The sequence below is a fragment of the Scatophagus argus genome, chromosome 7 (genome assembly GCF_020382885.2).
Source record: "Scatophagus argus isolate fScaArg1 chromosome 7, fScaArg1.pri, whole genome shotgun sequence".
Taxonomy (NCBI): domain Eukaryota; kingdom Metazoa; phylum Chordata; class Actinopteri; family Scatophagidae; genus Scatophagus; species Scatophagus argus.
The window spans coordinates 12,162,493-12,183,292 of NC_058499.1; the positions used below are offsets into that span (position 1 = coordinate 12,162,493).

Genomic DNA, 20,800 nt, shown 5'->3' on the forward strand with positions numbered 1-20,800 from the left:
ATCAAATAGATAATAATAAACTATGTGGGTTTATAGGCAGCTGTAAAATCAGACAAGCAAGGGCTTCTTTGCAGAGCTAACATAAAACAAAGTCCTCACAGATAATGATGATGATGATGATGACGATGAACAAATGTGCAATCTGTACTTGCTTTAATGACGGCATACTGTTAAAAAAAACAAACAGATTTTATATGCATTCATTTTTCTTTTAGTTATTTAAGAATTCAACCATGTGACTTCAATGTTCTCACACACTGTAGTTAATTACAGCGTCCAGTGCAGCTAATGTAGCTGTTATAATTAAAAAAAGGCCACTGGGCACAAACACTTTGTAACCTGCAGATAATGAAAATGTTAACATGTGTTTACACAGTGCTTAATCACTAGTTAATTAAGCAGCACTTTGCGAACTTTAATCCAAATCGTTGCTCTCAGTGAATTTGGTCTTTGCTGCATTTAGGTGCTAGAGGAGTGGCAAACATTTTAGCAGGAAATTGCAATACGCCCCGCTAACTTTTTTAGGATAAACACAGGCTCTCAAAATTAAAGAATCAAAGACACAACACAGCTGGTGGTAGGAAGAGCAATTCAAAGACATATGGTCTGATGCGTTTATTTTTCCAATGTCAGCAGTCCTTCCATTTTGCATAAGAAAATAAAAGTGGAATTTCCCTGAGCAATGCAAAAAAATAAATAAATAAATAAATAAAAGGAATTGGAAATGTAAGCTTCAAACATTTTTTTTTGTAAATGAGAGCAGCGTCCAAAATCTATTACTTAGAGGGAATGTCTCACCCCAAAATGAAAAAAAACCAAATCACTTTACTTTATACCTTTACTTTCATGACAGCCTTCCTTCCAACTACTGAAGTTAACTGCTCCAAAAGCATTAAGCCTCTCAAAACTTCAATATTTCATTGAAGTGGTTTTAGCTGCAGGGTGTAGGAAGTATTTAGATCCTTGATGTAAGTAAAAATATGTTTATATGTTAGTATTTTAATAAATATTCTATGATAAGGTAAAATCCAGCATTCGAAATCCTAGGCCCACAAAATACGTACTTATAGTCCAGTAAAACGTAACTCTGTGACGAAATCTCAGGGTTCATGAGATGATCATTTCATTGTATTTGATGTTTTGGCTTTTCCCTAATCGTTGCTGTTTGCTGAAATATTTGATAGCTTCGCCTCTCCGGATCTTGAAGTTGTCTGTTAAGTTTAGATGTGTAACACAGTAGGGACAGGTGAGAGGGCGGAGTCAACAGGTGAGTGACATCAAGGAACCGGGAAACACACGAGGACCGGAACTGCTAAGACATAAAAGGTAAGTAAACACAATAAAACAGGAAACAGACAAAGTAAAATGACAGAATGTTTTAAGATTTAGGAACAATCTTTGCACCTACACATAAACGTGATGCTATAAAAAGTACTCTCAAATGTAGAGGAATAGAAGCAAAAAAAACTACCCCAAAATACAAATACTCTAATGAAGTACAAGCACCATAAAAACTGATGATCCGGACTATTAAAAGATGCCCCCATTAGTTTCAGCGGGTGTCTGATCATTCGCTGACGGAGCTTCACTGCAGCTTTGACCTGTATTTTATTTATGTGGGCTACCTCACAGAGGCAAATCTGCACCCCCCAACCCCTCCCCGTGTTGGGTCGGGAGTGGCGCTGGACTGCCTCATCCACCTGTCTAACGCCGCCGTCTTAATGAGCCAACAACACCTGAGTGAGAGCGAGTGGCTGCCGCTGCTGCTGCTGCTGCCGCCGGTGAACACGGAGAGCTGTGTCCCTGCGCCTTTAAGGCTGCATGTGGTCTACAGCTCAGTGCTCCCATGGCAGGCTCTGTAGGTGCACGCTTTCAAAGTTTGACTGGGGAATAGAGGTAACAGTGGAGACGGCAGCAAGCCAGCGTCGCCCCGCCGGGAAACAAGAAGACACAAGGCAATCAGCATCATCTGAGGGCGCCGGAGGAGAGGAGGGGACGCAGGGGGGGGAGAAGAGCGGCAGCGGCGGAGAAGGACAGCAGCTTGTGTCCGGCGTTAAGAACAATGGGGAGAAATGACTGAGCGGATTTTCGATTTGTAGAGATGGAAAACACAAGAAGGTTAATGTAACACTGTGTTTGGTGGAAGCAGCGAGTCCGGGCTGCTCACCCTCTCAACCATGCCGCTTGTGTTCCGCACGCTGTTGTTCGCCTTTGTAACGCTGCTGGTTGTGGTTTTGATCATAGATGATATTGCAGAAGTGGAGGAAGAAACTGCGTAAGTAGCCCACTGTCATCTATCAATGCATGGTGTGTGTGTGTGTGTGTGTGTGTGGTAGCCCCACATTGTTTTCTTGTCCAGCAGGTTTGTTTATTTATTTATTTATTTATTTATTTGTGTATTGTCCATACAGGATTGAATCTAATGAGTGTTGGCAGTGAAGGGAAAGAATACACGAGTGAAATTTGAAAATGAATTGAAGTTTGTTGAGTTAAACGCGGAGTGTGTGTGTGGCTTGTTTCTACGTTTGTAACACTTGGGTGCAGCAGTAGCAGCTGTTCCGACAGCAGCCTGCCTGGGTCTCCAAGGATTAGGCTATTTGTCTTGCAGCAGTCTGCATGCGGGATAGGATACGTTTACACTATAAGAGAGAGTGGAGTGTGTGTGTGTGTGTGTGTGGAAGTGAAAGAGAGGAAGAGAGACAGACAGATAGGAGTGGAGGAGAGGAGGGGGCAACAGATTGGAAACAAAAGAGGCCCTCCTCTTTTTTTTTTTCTTTGCTTTTTCATTTTTACACTTTGAAATGTTGAACAGTGCAGCAGCAGCAGCAATCCTCCGAGTCATACACACACACATGCCCTACTTGCATTTGGAAAAAAAACCAAAATATACATTCTTAATTTGGGACATGAAAAATACTTCTGTCACATGTAAAACCAACCAGACCCCAGCAGTGCAACATCCTCCTCACCTCTCACCATTATCATCACGGCTATAAAGATGCCGTGTTACCTGAAGCAAAAAATTACTTTTATTTATTTATTTATTTTGGTTTTCTGCGAAGCATTTGGATTCTCACATTTCCCTTTCAGCAAGAACATTTTGTTTTTGAATGCAATTACCCAGCTGTGTCTCACATCATAACGAGGTCATATTGGTTTGTGATTCGCCATGGGAGAAGAACCAGAACCAACTGCACTTATGCATAAATACAGCTTAATACAATTATATAATTAAAGCCACCAGCATTGTAAAATGAGTGCAAATGGCCCACCTGTCTGTCAGAGCAGCACTCTGCTGTTTCAGTGTCTAACTCCTTCATTTACACAGCTGCCGCCAGCTTATCACGATTTTATCAGATGTGACCAAGGTCACAATTGTAAAACAGACTGATTCTCAAAAATCTGAATACATATGCAGTGTGTTTACTGTAAATGCATCTTAGCTGGCGTCCCACGAAAAAAAAAAGCCCTCTTTTGAGTATAATGGGGCTCCATTAAGACTACATTTCTCCTCATTACATCAGCAAATGGGCCCACTGTGGACTGCTCTAAAAATACCACGACGTGCCTCTCACCTTCACTCTGTCTTAAAAGACAGATGTACAGTATGCCTGGTATTCAATACTCTGGGTGCATTATATGTTATATGATTGCAGGCAGGATTCAAAATGTCCATCCATTACCACCCAAGATATCAGGCTGCAGTATGTGATTCGTAATTCAATCAAAATCTTTCTTTCCTAGAAATAATGGACATTCAAAGAAGATGAACTTGCACCGACTCATCCCTAAACCGCACAGGTTTGAAATCCAATTATCTACACACACACACACACACACGTACTACATATGCATATAGTTCGGTCTTTCTATATTTTCAGTTGGCATTGGTCAATTCAGTTCTTTTGCAGCCTTGAACGCAGTGAGTCATTCGCAGTGAGTGTCTCATTACTTTTTGCAGCAAGAAGGCAGCTGCTATAAATACCCATCAAACTGGTGGTGTCTCTGTCATAAAAAAAACATCTGCCATAAGAATAAAGCTGAAATTAAATTTAGAATCGAATGCTGTATCTCAAATAACATCACTTTATTGCATTCAAATGATTCCAAGCCTCATTAAAGCCATAAATCAAGGGGAGACTGTTTTGTTTATATCCACAGTGGAGGAGGAAATATTCAGATCCTCTACTAAAGAAAAAGTAGCAGTGCCTCTGTGTAAAATAAATAAATAAATAAAAATCCTCCATTTAGAGTATATGTCCAACATTATAGGTGCTAAAAAGTATTTGAAGTATCAGAGGTGCCAATTATGCAGAAAATGGCCTAGTATCTAGCTTTCATAGCTGGTTGAGGTGGAACTAATTTTAATTATAATACCAATACATTAATTGCTAACAATGCCTTATATTTTATGCTTAGGTCGATATTGACTTTACCTTTATGTATAAAATCTTCCTGTAAAATGTAATTAGAGTAAAAGTATGAAGTATAAGTAAACAGTAAAACTTTTGTTACTTGAAGAACTTGAAGAACTACCCAATGTTTGTATTTGAATCAATGTAATTAATTCTCAAATCTCCACAAGTTCACACAATACACGGACCACACAACCACATTTCTCTTTGTTATTAATCAGCACTTTAAAGATCAAGATAGTGTCTGAGTCAGTAACATGATTTCAAATTTTCCATCTAGAGAAGCACATGTGGACCCGACTGTTTCGGCAAGATCGAGCAAAGACTTAAGTCTTCCCAGTCCGAGCTATAATAACACCAAGCTCTCGTCAAACAGATGGACCTTCAACAAGACCCTCTCCAACCTCATCAGGCACGCTTTTCCCTGTACACACTTATCTCATCCTTTTCACACCCGTCCAGCAGAGTCTTTCATAACTAATGTACATTTTCCTTTTTTTTTTATTTTTGCAGGAAAAATATTCTAAGATTTCTTGATCCAGAGAGAGACATCTCTATTCTGAAGGGCACACTGAAACCAGGAGATATCATCCATTATGTTTTTGATCGCCACAGCACCACAAACATCTCAGAGAATCTCTACCGTCTTCTGCCAACCGTGTCCCCCATGAAAAACCAACATCACAGGCGCTGTGCCATTGTGGGAAATTCTGGGATCCTGCTCAATAGCAGCTGTGGACCCGAGATTGACTCTCACGACTTTGTTATCAGGTATTTTTTTTTTCTTCCCACAGAGACGACACAACTGATTTCAGTGCTGTAAGTTTCCCACTTAAAATAAATCATAAAACATGCAAGTTAAAGTGGACCATTATTTAAATGGCTTAGCACATTAGTTTCAGTTTTTGGGTTTATCTCACTTTACTGACAGTGTAATTCATTCACTTTCTTGAGTTCTCAGTTTTAATTTTGGTTCAGAGTCGGTGCTCACACAGCTGGAAATATATTAATTGCACTTTTGAAAAAGCTGTCAAGGCTTTTTTTTTAATAGTTTGAGGCTAGAAACGAGCTGGCAGACTGAGAGCAATTAAATGCATGATTATACATTAAATTGACATTTCGAAAAGGTTTTGCATCCAGCAGAAACATATTGTGTTTGTCACAGAAATGCCGACACTCTCAGGGGTTCTCGCTCTCATTTACCGCAGACTTTTGTTTGTGAAGAAATCAGCCGGCTCTGGTTTGTGTTTGGGTGTAAGCAAAGGAGTCGCTGAGTGGGTTATTTATCACTATTCATACCTGTCATTGGGGAGGGAAATAAATCTGTCTAGGGTTATATTGGAAAAGTATTCTGGTTGTTGATTCTTTTTTGCAGCTAGGAACAACCTAACAAAACATGCACCAAATGGGAAGATTTCTAACTGTGGGAAACATCCTGTCATAAATCAGTGATTGTAATGTTGCCATATAATTGGAGCAGGAAGTAGCTGTCTCTGCCAGCACCTCATTGAGCTAACTGATCAATAGCTGAATGGGCCTCAAAATCTGTGCATGTCCCCTTTTTATTCCACAATTGATTATGTTGTTGTTGTTGTTTTTTTTTTTTTAAATGCAGCAATGTTGTGCCGATGAGGAAGAGGTCATGATTTCTAAACTCTGGCAGCATGATAATGCCAGAGCATGGCCGTAATGGTCGGCTGAAGGCAGACAACAGGGAATGTGGCATTTGGAGAGGCTGAGGAATTTGCTCTGACGTTCACATATCGGATAGGGAGATAATGTCTCTGCTAAATATAGTTCCCTGCCCTGCACTTTCTGCAAAATAGGTTGACAGTGTTTGAGGTACTCGTTACAGATGATTTCAGCTCAGTGTTGAGATAATATAATGGTTTCCTAAAGCGTGTACATTAGGTGTGATAGTATATCAACAGCAGCCATTCAGATGTAAAAGAACACGCAGTCCCCGTCCAGTGAAAACCATGCCCTGGCAAACTGTGAGTCACTATTTTTCAGATAAATTGAAGAATGATTTTTTTTTTTTTTTTGCTTGTTTGATTTACTTCAGACTGAATGAACCTCTAAAGAAGATTGACCAGATTATTTGAAAAATGAATTGTCACCAAACAAAAGTTTTGGAGATGCAAAGTCTTTTGTTGCGTCTGTCCCTTCTTATTTGAAATGAGTTGCAGGCAACACATTCAGAATAAGCATATATTTACAAGATCAAATGAAGATGGGGATGTAAAACATTAAATATGTTGTCCTTGTACTGTTTTCAGTTTAGTATATAGCAAAGGGAGATTAGCAAATTATCACGTTCAGTTTCATTTTGGTTTTCAAAACGAGCACTATTTCTTTTAAAGAAAAGATGTGCTTTACCATGAAAATAATTACCAGCTTTGGTGTTTTCTGGCATTTATTTAGAGGCCAGCGTTAAGATTAATTAACAAAATGCAATACTCTGCTTTTCTGCTGGATTTCACTTGTACTTCTGCTCTATTTAACTCCTGGTAAAAATCTCTGCAGGGAAATGGTTTGAGTAGCTTGAGGACATAGACAGATGGGTGATAAATTGAAGGAAAAGTGTCTTAGCCAAATGTCCATGACCTGGCAGAACGGTTTCAATGTTCGTATGCGTGCTGTATAGTCCAGTTCACACTTTGCCGTAATTAGGCAGTCAAACGTCTTCATTAAATTTTGTTAAAAGGACTGGTTTAACTTTTTTATGTCTTTAGTTTGAGCTCACTTGTGAGTCTGGTGACTGAAGACCACAGCATGTGAAGTGCATATGATTCTCATCATTTCATATTCATCAAACAGTTTGATGTCCTCTCATGTCCTACACAGAAGCGTTTGCATTGATGTTTCTCCACTGATTTATTCATATTTTTCCTTTAATTGTCACAGACTTAACAAAACAAATGAAGGAAGAGGCTCCTCTCCTTGGTGTGCTCCCAGCTGGGAAAAAAATGTCTTTTGCAGTCACATAAAGGCACAGATTTTCTTCTTACACAAGATTAAATCATAAGGAAAATCCACTACATATGGAAACATTTCAGGCTCTGCCTTCCTCAGATGTGTGTGTGCATTTGTGTTTGTGTTTAAAAAGGAAATGGAAGAAGAAAGAATGAGAAGAATGAGATGTCATTGCATAATAAATCACATAATCTGAAGAGGGAGGAAACAATTTGTTTTAGAATCAGGAGTGTTCACAACATGATGGACCTGTGACTTCCGAAGAGCTCCCTTTTTCTTGTGAAACTTTTAAGAAATCTGATTTCAGTGACATACTCAACATTTGCTTTTTTTTTTTGGAGTAAAATCTGTGTTATATTAGAGCTTTGCAGTCTGTACAGCACGCCAACATCCTCTTTTCAGATCCCCCCCAAAAAAACCCTCAACCGGCAAAGAATTCAGAACAAAAGACAAAGAAATCAGATGATGAAAACAGAACAAATACAAAACAAAATATTTCCCTATAGGACAAAAACATTCACACTTGAAACTGAGTGAAAATGTTCCTGTTCTGTGCCCATCCTCAGGTGTAATCTGGCACCAGTGGAGGAATACCATCAGGACGTAGGCCAGCGTACCAACTTGGTGACTATGAACCCTTCAGTGGTGCAGCGGGCTTTCCAAGACCTGGTCAGCGAAGAGTGGAGGAATCGCTTCTTGCACCGGCTCCAAAGCCTCAGCGGCAGCGTTCTGTGGATCCCGGCCTTCATGGCCAAGGGGGGAGAGGAGCGGGTGGAGTGGGCCCTTCGTCTCATCCTGCTGCACACTGTGGATGTGCGCACCGCCTTTCCCTCACTGCGGCTACTACACGCCGTCAGAGGGTAAGATGCAGCTCAGGCTTGCAGCTGCTGCTCTGGGTGCGCTGCATCTCATAAGAACACCTGTGAGCGGGATAATCGAGGGGTTGTTAAACTCTAATCTGCAGCCCAGGTGGCTATTTTTAAAAGTTAAAGCTGATCACCAGTGGCTGTCAGTGTGAGAATGCTACTCTAGTCTCTCTCCAGTCGGGGTGCACCTTCAGTGGTCTCAACCAAACTGTGGGAGTGGGAAAATTGTCTTTGTGTGTTAGTCTGTCCATTTAATTATTATCCCTTTTTTTTATTTGTCTATATCTGGTTGATATAGGATCAATTGTTGTCTCTCTAAGGTGTTCCATAAGTGGGAAATCAATATGGAGAGCATCAGAACTAACTGAATTGCTTTTCCCAGATCTAATGATTGTACTTGTTCCCCAGTGTTTTGTTTGTTTATTTATCTTCCCCAGCTTTCATACATGTGCGCATGTGTGTGTACATGCATATATGTACACATATATACATACAATAATAGTGGTCCAAAATCATGCAAACTGCCCCACCAAATAGGAAGCATAAGTCTTTCACAAACTCAAAAACACTGCAAGTAGGAAGCAGGAGCCAGGAGTTAATTAGTTCAACACAGACTGAAAACACTCTAACACCTCTAATCACAGTGTATCTTTGTTTAATCTACTCACAAGCAGAGGTGTAACAATATCGAGAGTCTCCAGCCATGTTAGCAGCTTGTTGAGGTTGCACTCATGCACAGCTGTCCTTTGAGCTAAATGCTAACGTCAGCATGCTAACATGCTCACGGTGACTATGGCATCCTTATGTTCAGCAGCTGTGCACACATACACATGCTCGTCATTTCAGTTCGGTGTGTTAGCATGAAAACATTTGCGAGTCAGTGCTGACAGCAAAGTGCAGCTGAGGTTGATGGAAATAACATTATTATGAGGAATATGAATGTCTGCCAGAACTACCATTACAACCCATCCAAAAGTTGTTGAGACATTTCATTCAAATGCACAAGTGTCAACCTTACAAACAGAGGAAAGGTCTCACCAAACAGTTGTATGACCAAAATGGTGATTTTTAGAGGAATGCTGTTTGTCAGATACAGCTTCAGGCATTTATAAAATCCGTCCCTGCAATAATTTTTTGCTGCCCTTGCCTCTCCCTCTCATCACAGCAGACTCTGCTCCAGATTTTTCCTGCATTGTTAGAAGCCTAACAGCCACCACTGGTCAGTGACCAAATTATGGCATTTTGTATGCTCCAACTAACACTGGGTATTGTGAAGCGATAGAACTGGACCATTTTGTTAACAGTCTTGAAGATCAGTATTTGACAAGAGAAAATAATTAGTCTGATATTTTCTTGAAGATGAAATGCATGCCTTTATCCTCTTTGTAGTGGTGTCTGATAAACAATCCTGCTGAACTTGTCCTTTTCTCTAAATCTTTAATCCCCATCAGATGCAGTAAAGGACAAAGGGTCTGCTCATATTCCCTGCAACCAAATGCCACATCAGAACATTTCACTGATAATTAGACCACCTTCTTTGCTTGTTAAAATGCTTATCACCTACTGTAGTGTTGGCTCGGGCTCTGCCCGCTGTTTGCCCTTCATGGCAGATGAACTGCTTTAAATAGTACAACCTCTGCATCTCAACACGACCTTCCACACTAACCACAGAGTGCACAGCCAAAGGAGGCACCAGTAGCCTTGAGGCTGGAGAAATGGGCTAGTGACTGGGAAGGAAAATGAAGTTTGGGCAAGTGAACATCTGACCACCTGGCACTGAACCTTCTCCTGAGGGCAGCATGGTATATCACTGTCAAAGGAGCTCCTGGTCAGCTAGAAAAGAAGAAAACTGCAGCTGTGCAGAGACGCACAGTTCGTGCTGTGTGTTGTTAAGTCTGCCACTGTTAAAAGGAAGAAAGAAAACCACGTAGATGCTCAGTAAACACAGGACTATTAATATAATTTAGCACTGAGCCTTTCAGAGTTAAGAAAGATACACCAAATATGCAGCAAATGCTCTGCGTGTTGAGTTAAATCCATTTTTCATTATTCAGTTTTCATTATTTCAAGAGTTTCTTTGTCTTGAACTAGACCAATAACAATTGTTCCCTTTGCAGACGGCAGCACCGGTATAAGGAAAATGGCACAAGCCAGTTTGTTTTGAATTGGAAATGTGTGGAAATTGGTTTGGTGTGTTAAGAATAGGGCTGCAAGTGTCAGAAAATAGAGAAAAATACAGTCTCCTAGAGCTGAAATGGCATCTTCAGATTGCATATTTTTGCCATTGAGTAGTACAAAACCTGAAAATGTTCATTTTTGCAATGATAAAAAACAGAGAAAAGCACCAAATCCTCACATTTAAGAAAGTACGAGCAGAGAATATTTGGTGTCTTTCATCAATTCAGCAACCAGCTGCTTCAAAATGAGTTTCAGGCTGTTAGACTACTAGTTTGTTAAAGAAGGCGAGTTTTTGCAGTTCGTTCACGGAGAAAATGGGAAAGGGGAAAAGGGTCACTATCTGATTATCTGCGAGCAAACAGTTCTTGATGACGTAATTTAGGCGTCTACAACAGAGTAAATATAATCTGTGGAGCTCATTTTTACTTGTGTGACTTTATGATTCATCTCCACTCTGTGTGCTCCAGCATGCTGTTTATCCAACTTAATATCAAAACCCAGAGAGAGAGAGAGAAAGGTCTCACTGAAGGAGATTAGAAAAGAACTAGAGCTTTAACATATTTTTCTTTTGCTGTATTTCTAGGCTTTGGAAGCAGCTAACCACACATATGTATGTCTTTGTCAACAGGTATTGGCTAACCAACAATGTCCACATCAAGCGTCCGACCACCGGTCTCCTCATGTATACGATGGCCACTCGCTTCTGTGAGGAGATCCATCTTTATGGGTTTTGGCCCTTCCCGCTCAACCCGCATGGCCAACCGGTCAAGTACCACTATTATGATACTCTAAAGTATGAGTACACATCCAGCTCAAGCCCTCACACCATGCCTTTGGAGTTCAGGACCTTGAGTGCATTGCACAGACAGGGGGCGCTCCGGCTCCACACTGGGATCTGTGATGCAGAGAGGAGACCACAGAAGGAGCTCCAGCGCAAATAATCTTCCTGGAAAGCACTTTTTTGACCAAGGAGACATTGTACAAAAGGTTTACTGGTTATCTTACTTTTATGAAACTAGAATGAACTTATTTTCACTAATTGGAATGACCTTTTTTCTATTTCAAGCTCTTTTAGTGACTTGTTTCACTGGTTTCCTTTACCTTTTAATGAGATTTCTACAGAAACCTTTAAAATAATGAGACCCTTTTTGTTCAGCTGGTGTAACCCAACTGTTAATGGAAATCATGTCATGTCCAGCTGCTGGCCCCTTATTTTCCTTAAACAGCCAACTTTAAGCTGTCAAGGTCAGGTTTCCAGTAAGTTATGGATTAAGGGTACAGAACGCATGTTTATGTTTTTTAAATTAATCATGGGATGGCATAAATGAATGCTCCCGGTTCATTGTATGATAGGGCTCATTTAATAGTGAGTAGCTTAGCCAGCATGTCAACAGCGCAAAGAGCTGTTGAATTAATGGCTGTTGTGAGTCACTGGTTGGGCCACAAGATGGAAGCACTTAATAATCAGGGAGAGTGATGTTAAAAGAAACAACTACTGTTCAAACATTAGATTTTAATATGATGAACCCTTTTGATTGTTAGACATTAAGGTAATACTCAAACTTGTGGTTAGATAGACAAGATTGTATGCTTTTGTAGCTTCTTATAAAGCACATCAGCTGGTGTTCATAGTCAAACAGGTAGAAATTCAAGTAGTCCAGGCAGACCAGAACTGCCATGTGCTAACATTCGGTTACCTTGAGAGCCAAATGAAGGAGTGGAAGCATGTTGAAATGTATTCATCTTCAGGGAGGTTAATAAAGGAGTGTACCAGCTGTTCACATAAGAATGTTTACACAGACTCTGCAGACAGTAAACTCACTTTGTTAACTTTTCTCAAGGAGCACCAGCCCTGTTTCTGCACTGCAAATGTTGGTGGTGGGAGGTCAGGGAGTAGTTGTGTTGTGGTAGTAAGAAAAGCTTTGCTTTGTATTTTTAATGAATGTATTGGTGATATTCTCAGAAACGTGAGGAATAGGCCCCATAATGTGCTTTAAATGAATCCAGTTAGCAATAGTTTAGATGAAGCTGATCATTTGAATGCCTTTATTCACTTGAGAGAATGTACTCGCATAGTGTGTTTGGGTTTGTGTTCAGCCAGTATAGGCAGATACAGATATTTGTGGATTTGATTGAAGCTGCCAGTATTTTGTGCCTATAATCAATAAATTTGATTATTTAAACTGGACTATTTGCATACCCAGAAATAAAAAGGGCTTTATCCAGGTTATACTTAGCAGGATGAGAATAATGAAGATGATTGTTTCATAGGGTCGCTTCTGAAACCCATTGGAGACTGGTTAAGCCATGGAAGAAACTCAATATTAGTTAAGACCAACACTAGATTTATTTGTTAAACAAACATGTTTGATTCTAGTTTGAACTATATTTGTGCAGCTCGGTAAAAGACTTGAAGTTCAATTCAAAACTTTTGTTTTGTTTTGACTCTGGGCTTTGTGACAAACATTTTGGGTATTTCTCAACAAAATGCCACTTTCAATAAAAATTGACCAAAGTATTTGAAATATTCAAAGAGCTCTGCAGCTAAACAAGTAGCTTCTCATGGGCTTCCAGGCATTTTGTCCATAAAAGTGTTGTTTTGACAGGATGCGCCTGTTGACTTACATCTAGGCCTAAGCTGCCAGTTAAGAGTAAACAGGAGAATTGTACCAGAGACGTCAGCAGTCCAAAGCAATGAAAGGTTTATTTGTGAAAGCTTGTCTGAGCTTGGCAAAAATAGAAACATTCTGTGACCAAAACAATTAAGTTTATTAACCCAGAATCTGCGCTTTGCTCCAATTAGAAAACGTTCGACTGACATGTAGTTTCTCTTCTGCTGTGAAACTGAGTGGGATTGTGCTGTATAGTTTTACCATACATTTTTATCATTATACTGTATGTAAACATGTTTAACAGCAAACAAATGTTAGCTTTTGCATGTTTGTCTTCTTGTCACACACAACCTGAGTATATTTACATTTTTTTTGTATTTAAAATATTCAGTAGCCTTTGACTCAAGGACACTTAAATTGTGAAGTTGACAAAGTGAATGTACTTTTCTGTGGTATAAAATACACACACACACACACACACACACACAAAAGACCAGAATGGAAAAAAACACTTCAAGCCTGTCCCTTAAAATGATTTAACACTTCAAAGGAAGGAATTTTATTTCAGTACTGTATTTATACAAATGGAAACTGAGGAAACAGCAGTGGGTACACATAACATGTCTGTCAGAAACCCAGCAGGGGCTCATTTTCAATAAATCTCTCAAACAGTTTGAACATGAAACTTTTTTTTTTTTTGGTTTAAATGTGGGATTTGGCTGATTAACTAGCGTTCAAATAGCTACCACAGTGTCTTTGATTCATTTTACAAGAGGAACTTTTTGCAGCAGATGATTCAGTTCTATTAAAAGGCCAGAATTAGCATCTTTAAACAAGTAGGCTTTTTCCACAATCTGGCACGCAACTAAAGATAAAAGAAGAGGGGAAGGGGACAACTGTGCTCGGGTGACGTACCCACCTGAGACCAACTGAGCAGACGCACACAAGTGGATCTGCTCAAATGAAGAGTGAAAACACACAAAACAGCAGTCTGCTTCAGAAACAAACACACGGTTGAAAGTTTGATTCACATAGGATTAAATATACAATTCAGAAACATCATCAGACATTAACACACACACTCTTGCAGACTAATAACAAATGTATCCAGTCTTCTACCAATGTTAACTTTTTAAACAAAGGGATACATGGTGTTCTTTCTCCTGGAAAGAAAAGATTGACCATTGCACACTTTTTTTCCTTCTATTAACTAGAGATGGAGGTCATTTGGAAATAGCTGCATCTGTAGACCATGTTGTACTACCAAATGACAGTTCAGATTAAAAGAGAAGGTCACTGACAACATCTACACTGACTCTTTTTTCACTACAGTGTGATGTATTTAAATGAAAGATATTTTTAAAAAAACTAACAAAGCAGTTATGATTTTCATTGTTTTTAATAGTAATTTAATATGTATCGAAGGGGCCAAAGGAATTTGTCAGTGTTTAATAAAACAATGCATGTTAAACTCAAGTGTCAAAACATTTCCATCAACAGTGAGAACCAGCGTTGACTTTACCGAGGCAAGAAAACACTGGGCCATTGTTTGGTACTGGTTTGTCTCTCTGCAAGCACCGCATTTAAAACACTGCATTGAATACATGTTCGATGAAAATGGCTTACATGATTGTTTTATGAAACTGTTTCACGAAACATTGCTCGATTTTTTTTTTTTTAATCAAATTCTAACTGGCACAGAGAAGCGGCTCTTCAGGGGGAAAAAAGCCTTTCCAGGTTAGACATTACAAGAGTCAGTGAGCCATTAATGGAAATAACTGTGGGAGCTGAACGAGCTGTTCATCTGTTATCTCAAACGAGATGCCGGAGTTGAAGATTTTTTTTTTTAGTGGAGTAATTAAGTCTTTCAAAGGTGACATTATTTAGAAAATAAGATGTTAGGTGTATGAAACGCAATCTCAAAACCTATTTTAGACATCGTTTAGTGGTTACTTAAATAAATGCAGTCATCACAATTAAACACACCTGATCACAGCAGATTGCAGTATTCACATTCATAGCAAATGCGTGTATCCCACGAACACTTCATAAATACATCCTAACGATAGTTGAGCTTTTGGTCAAATTTGAGCCTTGAAAACTCTAAACTTAGCTGAGATAGCGGCAAAATAGGAATGTCTGAAAGAACACATGGTAAAAAAATATACGCTCACTCCATATACAATGGCAGAAAACCTTCAGTATATATGCACAATAATGCAGTTAGTAGATAGAAATATATTTGTTATGAAAGTTAAAAAATATTACCTACTGTCACCAGAGTCTTCAGAGTGTGCAAATTTTAGATTTTTGGATAAAGTATTCTCTGCACAATATTTGTTGTATATTAACATTTTTATGTATTAATTATGGTCAACTGTAACCAGAAAATATTTATTTAAAGATTACATATTTACTCAAATTGCAAAATATGGTTAATCCTGTATTTTAGTATGGGTATTATCCATCATATTATATTTCAAAGCAGGTGTTGGTTCTTACTAGAAACTACTCAATCCAATATCAAGTATAAAGATTTTGTAAATGACAAAAATAGCCATAAAATGTGAATTAAAAAAAAAAAAAAAACGTGTTACGAAGATGACTCAACTTTAAGTCAGTACAGCTTGATTTCTGCATGACTTTAAAGGAGATGCCACAACATGAATCATCCTGATCCTTAATAAGAAAGAACTAAGTTATTTGGACCACATTATAGAAGTTTCCAGGAAAGCAGCAAGCAGTGGTATCTACGCAGCTCCAGTCGGTCAAACACAGATAAGAGTCATGCACAAGCAGCATACGAAGTTGCTGATTCGGTAAGACTTGGAAACACAAACATACAAAAAAAAAACAAAAAAAAAAACAATCACTTGAGTTGTCTTGGGCAAAACAGGAGTCATCAAATATCGATATCCATGCTGGGATTCACCTGCAAAAAAGTGAGAACGAGGAAATATGCTCAGAGTCCCGTCTGACTTGGAAGTCAAGAATGTCAGGTAAACAGGACATCATATCTTCCTTTGAGGAAGCAGTTGTGTGTTAAAGAACAATAGAAAGGACGGAAGGGTGAAACCTAAAGTTAACATCCCATGAACAAAATGGTGCTTTTCTTCAAGAGGAGCAAGCAGTAGTCCAGATCAATGCCTGTTTTAAAGGCCGTTATTGGACACAATTGTTAGTATTCTGTGTGTGGTTTTATACTGCATCTCACTGCTACAAAATAAATGTCACAATGAGCTTCACTTTGGCACATCAGGGTTAAAACATTTCCTGACCGTAAAGGTGACAAGTCAGATAAGCATAGGCATCGAGAAAAAGCTAAAATCAGTAAGACCAAGAACACTACGTTGGATTAAGCGTTTCCTTTTAAATTTGTTTGATAGCCCTTACAAAAAACACATTTCTTTAGTAACGTATAGATACATTTCTGTGAAAATAAAGGCCGTAGTGTACAGTCTAGATTAAAATGCCCTCATCATGCTTCACAATGGACAATTTCTCCACTGTTACAGCATCCTAACTGTATTAAATATGGAATCAGAGGCCTAATGTCTCTCATATGCGCAGAAATATGTTATTAGGCCTGCAGTCTTATTTTGGCGTGGATGGAAGAAAAAGAAACATTTTTTTCTGGTTTTAAAACAACAGAGACAACTGTTCCAAGAAGTTCTCACTGATCAAGTAATTTAAAACAGCACAAACCTGTACTTGACATCAAAGAGAGTTGAGTCATCGTCATCATCGTTCTCCTCATTAAGCGGGGCCATCTCCACGCGCTCTGCAGGTGTTGTTATAATGTCATATTTCCGTGTTTTTTTTTCTGATTCGCCTCCCAGATCTGTGCGAATGAGAAGAGTACAAGAAATAAAATCACACCAGTTAGGCTGACTGACTAGGCAGCCATAAACCTATCTTGCTTTATTTTCTGATGGTAAAAATTTGAGTTCTCACAATTATATAAATGCTCAAACTTGCTGTTAGTACAGTCCATCAGTCTAATGTTTTCCCTCAGAATACTGCTGAGTGCTAATCATTTGACCAAATGCCATCAACCAATATGTCAAACATTCTCCGGCTACAACTTTGAAATGTTAAGATTTGGCTGTTTTTCTGCTTCAAATCATTGTAAAGCCACCACATTGGCATCTGGCAACACGTGATAGGTCTTCCTCACTGTTTCCTGATGTTTTATAGTGAAAATGATCCATTGTCTCAGTGGATCTTAACGCTTAACAGCTGTATAAACATGAAAAATAACCTTAACTGCAAATGAAATAAATTCAGCGTGATGAATGCAAAGATGCAGGTAATGATCCGAAGTTTAAAAGTAATTTTGATTCACCGGTTACAGGCACATTAGATAGACTAGGCCTACATAAAACAGGTTGCTTTCTCAAGTGTCTCCACACTTCAACTCCCTGCAGGAACGTTTTCAATAGGCCCAGTCCTTTCCTCTGAGCCTAACACAACCACATGATCCTAATAAACTCATTCACCAGGAAAAACTCCTGGGATTCACATCTATCATAATATGATTTCATTGTACGGCAGGTTATTATAGGCCTTACAACCTGTAAAGACAAAGAGTTGGATCAACCTGCCTACCTGACCACTTTGATGACCAGGCATGTGATGAGAGCAGCTGTTAACACGCAGATGAAAATAACAATGTTTTTCAGAGTTGGGAGATGCGTCATTAGAGATGAAATGCGGGATCCAACGGCAGCATCTGTCACATTATTTCTCAGTTCATCTTCGCTGGTGATGGATGATGATGTTGAATTCAGCTGCGTCGTGGCTGAAGAAAGAGTTTGTGGCATGCAGCTCACCCGCCAAAGTGCCGCAATAATAAAAGTTAATGCCAGATTGTATGTCACCATGGTGCTGAAATGCCGGGTGAATGCAAACAGGATTGTTTTTTTTCCGTAGTTTCTCCAAAGTAGATGAAATGCGACAGCAGCTGTCACATTATACAGGAGCAGATCGGCTTATCAATGTCAGATTTTGCTATTAACACAATACAAAAAAATGTGAGACGCAATTATCCATCTCTCTGTCCGTCCAAGATTTTCCTAATTGTGGACTACTTGGTCGTTACTTGCGATTTGCTTCCAAAACGTGTTTCCCTTCAGGTCAGTAATAGCAATTCCTTCCTGATTGCATTAGTACTTCGTGTAGAGATGAGGATTATCCGCCTCCGGAAGGGCTCTGCATGCTAGCCCGCTGTTCCTGCAGCTGAAGAGCAGTATTATGTGGACTCGTGCTGCCTTCAAGGCACCCTCGTACTTCCTGCAACTTACAGATTTGCTGTCACCAAAAAAGGGAGTTTAGCAACCGCAGTTCAAAGAAATGATAAGCAAAGCTATCTCTTTTAGTGGCCTTTGTTTGCTGACTCTTTGAATAATAACTCTTCAGTTACTATACAGTCCATAAGCCCCGTCTTCTCAAGTTCTCACAGGACTTTTAAAAATAAAATATATGTATTAATGTAGAATTAAAAGTATCCTTTTCCATTTATTCATGGAAATGTATTGATTCTATTCATCTACTTACACATTTATTTCTTAGTATATTTATTTTAATGCATTTTTTCTTTGTTTACTTGTTTTTCTGATTAATTATATTAATCAGGAGGAAACATGTTTTAAGTGTTCATAATTTAAATTAAAACGAAAAATTTCTCATCACAAAATGTTAAAAAATTAATATATAATGCTGATGATGCCATGCAGTCTAACTGGAATTCTACACTAAATAGTAACATCTTTTTCCACTTCGCTTTACAAGTTGCTGGCAGTTAGGAATTTCCGACAGGCATTTAAGGCAGCATTTCTTTGTTTACCAATGGGACACAGTTAACACAATTTTACAAGGACATCAGACTCCTGTGACGACGGCAGGTTCCACAATAAGTCAGAGGAGAAGGTGATACGCAGTCAGTTGATTGTTGCAATTAAAAATCTATAGAATAAAGCAAACACAAAGTCAATCTCTGTCTTGGTCTCAGTCACATATTTTTGTTAAACTTTGGATTTGCAGCCTGCACAGTCCTAATGAAAAATTGGAGCAACACTTATATTTACCACCAAAAAAAAAACCCTCTGAGGGCTTGTAATTAAAAACTACTTTAGACTTATCAGATTCTGAGAGTGTGCAAACGTGCAGGGGATTTGTTTAGCTTAAAACAAAGGCAAGACAGCCTGTTTAGATTCTTATTTCTGTATGCCTGCTACTGGGAGTGATGGCCATCCATACTGCACTCCAGCATGCCAGAGCCATCTGATTTAATCAGAGACCACCAGATGGCAGCACAAAATAACAACGGAGCCTGCATTTTTTTTTCAATGTTTAGGTCAAAATTAAAAAGAGACTGGTTTGATCCACAGCATTACTCAATTAACAAAACATAGCTGACACTTATTTCTATTTAAATAGGTCAGCTATAGTGAGATTTCATATTAGATTCTAAGTGAGGAACACCAACACACACACACACACAAAATCATGTACGGTAGTCAAAGTTGACCATAAATTGATTCAGCACTTCATGATCTTGCATGGAGATTTGTTGCTCATTGAGAAGATTTTCTTTTCTTTTCTTTTTTTTTATATCTGTGAAGCATGATTTGGTTAGTACAAGAAGAGATAAGCTGAAGGGGGTTGTCGCATTCTGAGAGGCTGGCCTGAACTTTGCACAGAGAAAACAGTTCAGTGTGACCACAGTGATCGAGTTACATTCTTTTAAACCGGTCTAAAAAGCAGTTTGGTTTCTATGCTCCTGCTTCAGTTCAGTGACTAATAACCACGTGAGAAAAACTGAGTTTAATATAGCCTGAAAATACAGCCGTGAGGTTAATTTTAAAGCTTGGCTCTAACAGAATGTTTGTTGAACAACATGATTAGCATTTAAAATTATTTGTCTTGCGAACTGAAAAACAAACACAAGAACATAGCGTACCGGTTCTTATTTGCCTGATATCAGACTAATTTGTCAGCTTGTTACACTCTGTGGAGAGACTGGATTCAAACATCTGGACCCATAATACAGCACTGAATGCATTCCTGTTTATTGTTTTTGCATTGTGTGTCGGCACAACAGTTTGAGTACTTTTCTCAAATGGTTTCATTTCCGCCTTCCCACTCGTGACAGACATGTTTTATGTTAAATCCCTGCTGCAGGTTGCTGTGAGTGCACCGTGTGCTTACATCACAGCATGTGGTACCGACTATTGTAAACATGAAGCCCACATACAAACTCACCCTGACGAGGCCTACTAACTGAAGCCTGCACTTTTATACAAAGCAGCAGTCTGTATGTGATATTAATGTGTATATCTTTAAACTACAAAAAAAAATACTCCAATTGTTACATTTGATAGTTACCACATAGAAAAAACAGGTTTAACTACACCATATTTTCTCTCTTTTTTTTTACTTGCACAAATAGCAATAATTTGCTCATCTTATTTAACAACCTACCTTAACTGAAATGTTTGTTCTGCACCATCACCGTTAATGAAGGTACATTTCTAATTCTCAATCTCCAATGTCACAATTTTCAATTGCAACACTAAAGTGATTTATAAACATACCAATAAAAGCAAAAACTGCTTCATGATCTTAATAGATTTGGTGGGTAAACACTCTCCTATGCAAACCCATCCAACCAGTCAGTCAGTATAAAATCTGCTTTTGCTTCACTTAGAGAGTGGAGATACAATGCACTTGCAGGGCACTCCTGTTGCTAGGC

The 20,800-nt window shown here is 38.9% G+C and overlaps 2 protein-coding genes across 2 annotated transcripts; one reads left to right on the plus strand and one right to left on the minus strand.

The window, feature by feature from the left end:
- Positions 1 to 1,767: 1,767 nt before the first annotated feature.
- st8sia2 (ST8 alpha-N-acetyl-neuraminide alpha-2,8-sialyltransferase 2) lies at positions 1,768 to 12,872 on the plus strand. The gene is made up of 6 exons (XM_046394929.1): positions 1,768 to 2,275; positions 3,745 to 3,801; positions 4,696 to 4,827; positions 4,929 to 5,186; positions 7,958 to 8,251; positions 11,064 to 12,872. The coding sequence occupies exons 1-6, from the start codon at positions 2,178 to 2,180 to the stop codon at positions 11,374 to 11,376; spliced, it is 1,152 nt and encodes a 383-aa protein (XP_046250885.1). The 5' UTR covers positions 1,768 to 2,177; the 3' UTR covers positions 11,377 to 12,872.
- A 3,103-nt stretch (positions 12,873 to 15,975) lies between these two features.
- fam174b (family with sequence similarity 174 member B) lies at positions 15,976 to 18,525 on the minus strand. The gene is given in 4 exon segments (XM_046393996.1): positions 15,976 to 15,979; positions 16,753 to 16,865; positions 16,867 to 16,888; positions 17,656 to 18,525. Coding segments are annotated over 4 exon segments (414 nt in total). The 5' UTR covers positions 17,931 to 18,525.
- Positions 18,526 to 20,800: the final 2,275 nt, after the last annotated feature.

What these genes read in the sequence shown, in the direction of transcription:
- st8sia2 (XM_046394929.1), top strand. Translation starts at nt 2,178, where the DNA reads ATGCCGCTTGTGTTCCGCACGCTGTTGTTCGCCTTTGTAACGCTGCTG. An exon ending in CTCATCCCTAAACCGCACAG is followed by an intron (nt 3,802 to 4,695) that starts GTTTGAAATCCA and finishes TTTTCCATCTAG; the next exon opens with AGAAGCACATGTGGACCCGA. An exon ending in TCTCACGACTTTGTTATCAG is followed by an intron (nt 5,187 to 7,957) that starts GTATTTTTTTTT and finishes GCCCATCCTCAG; the next exon opens with GTGTAATCTGGCACCAGTGG.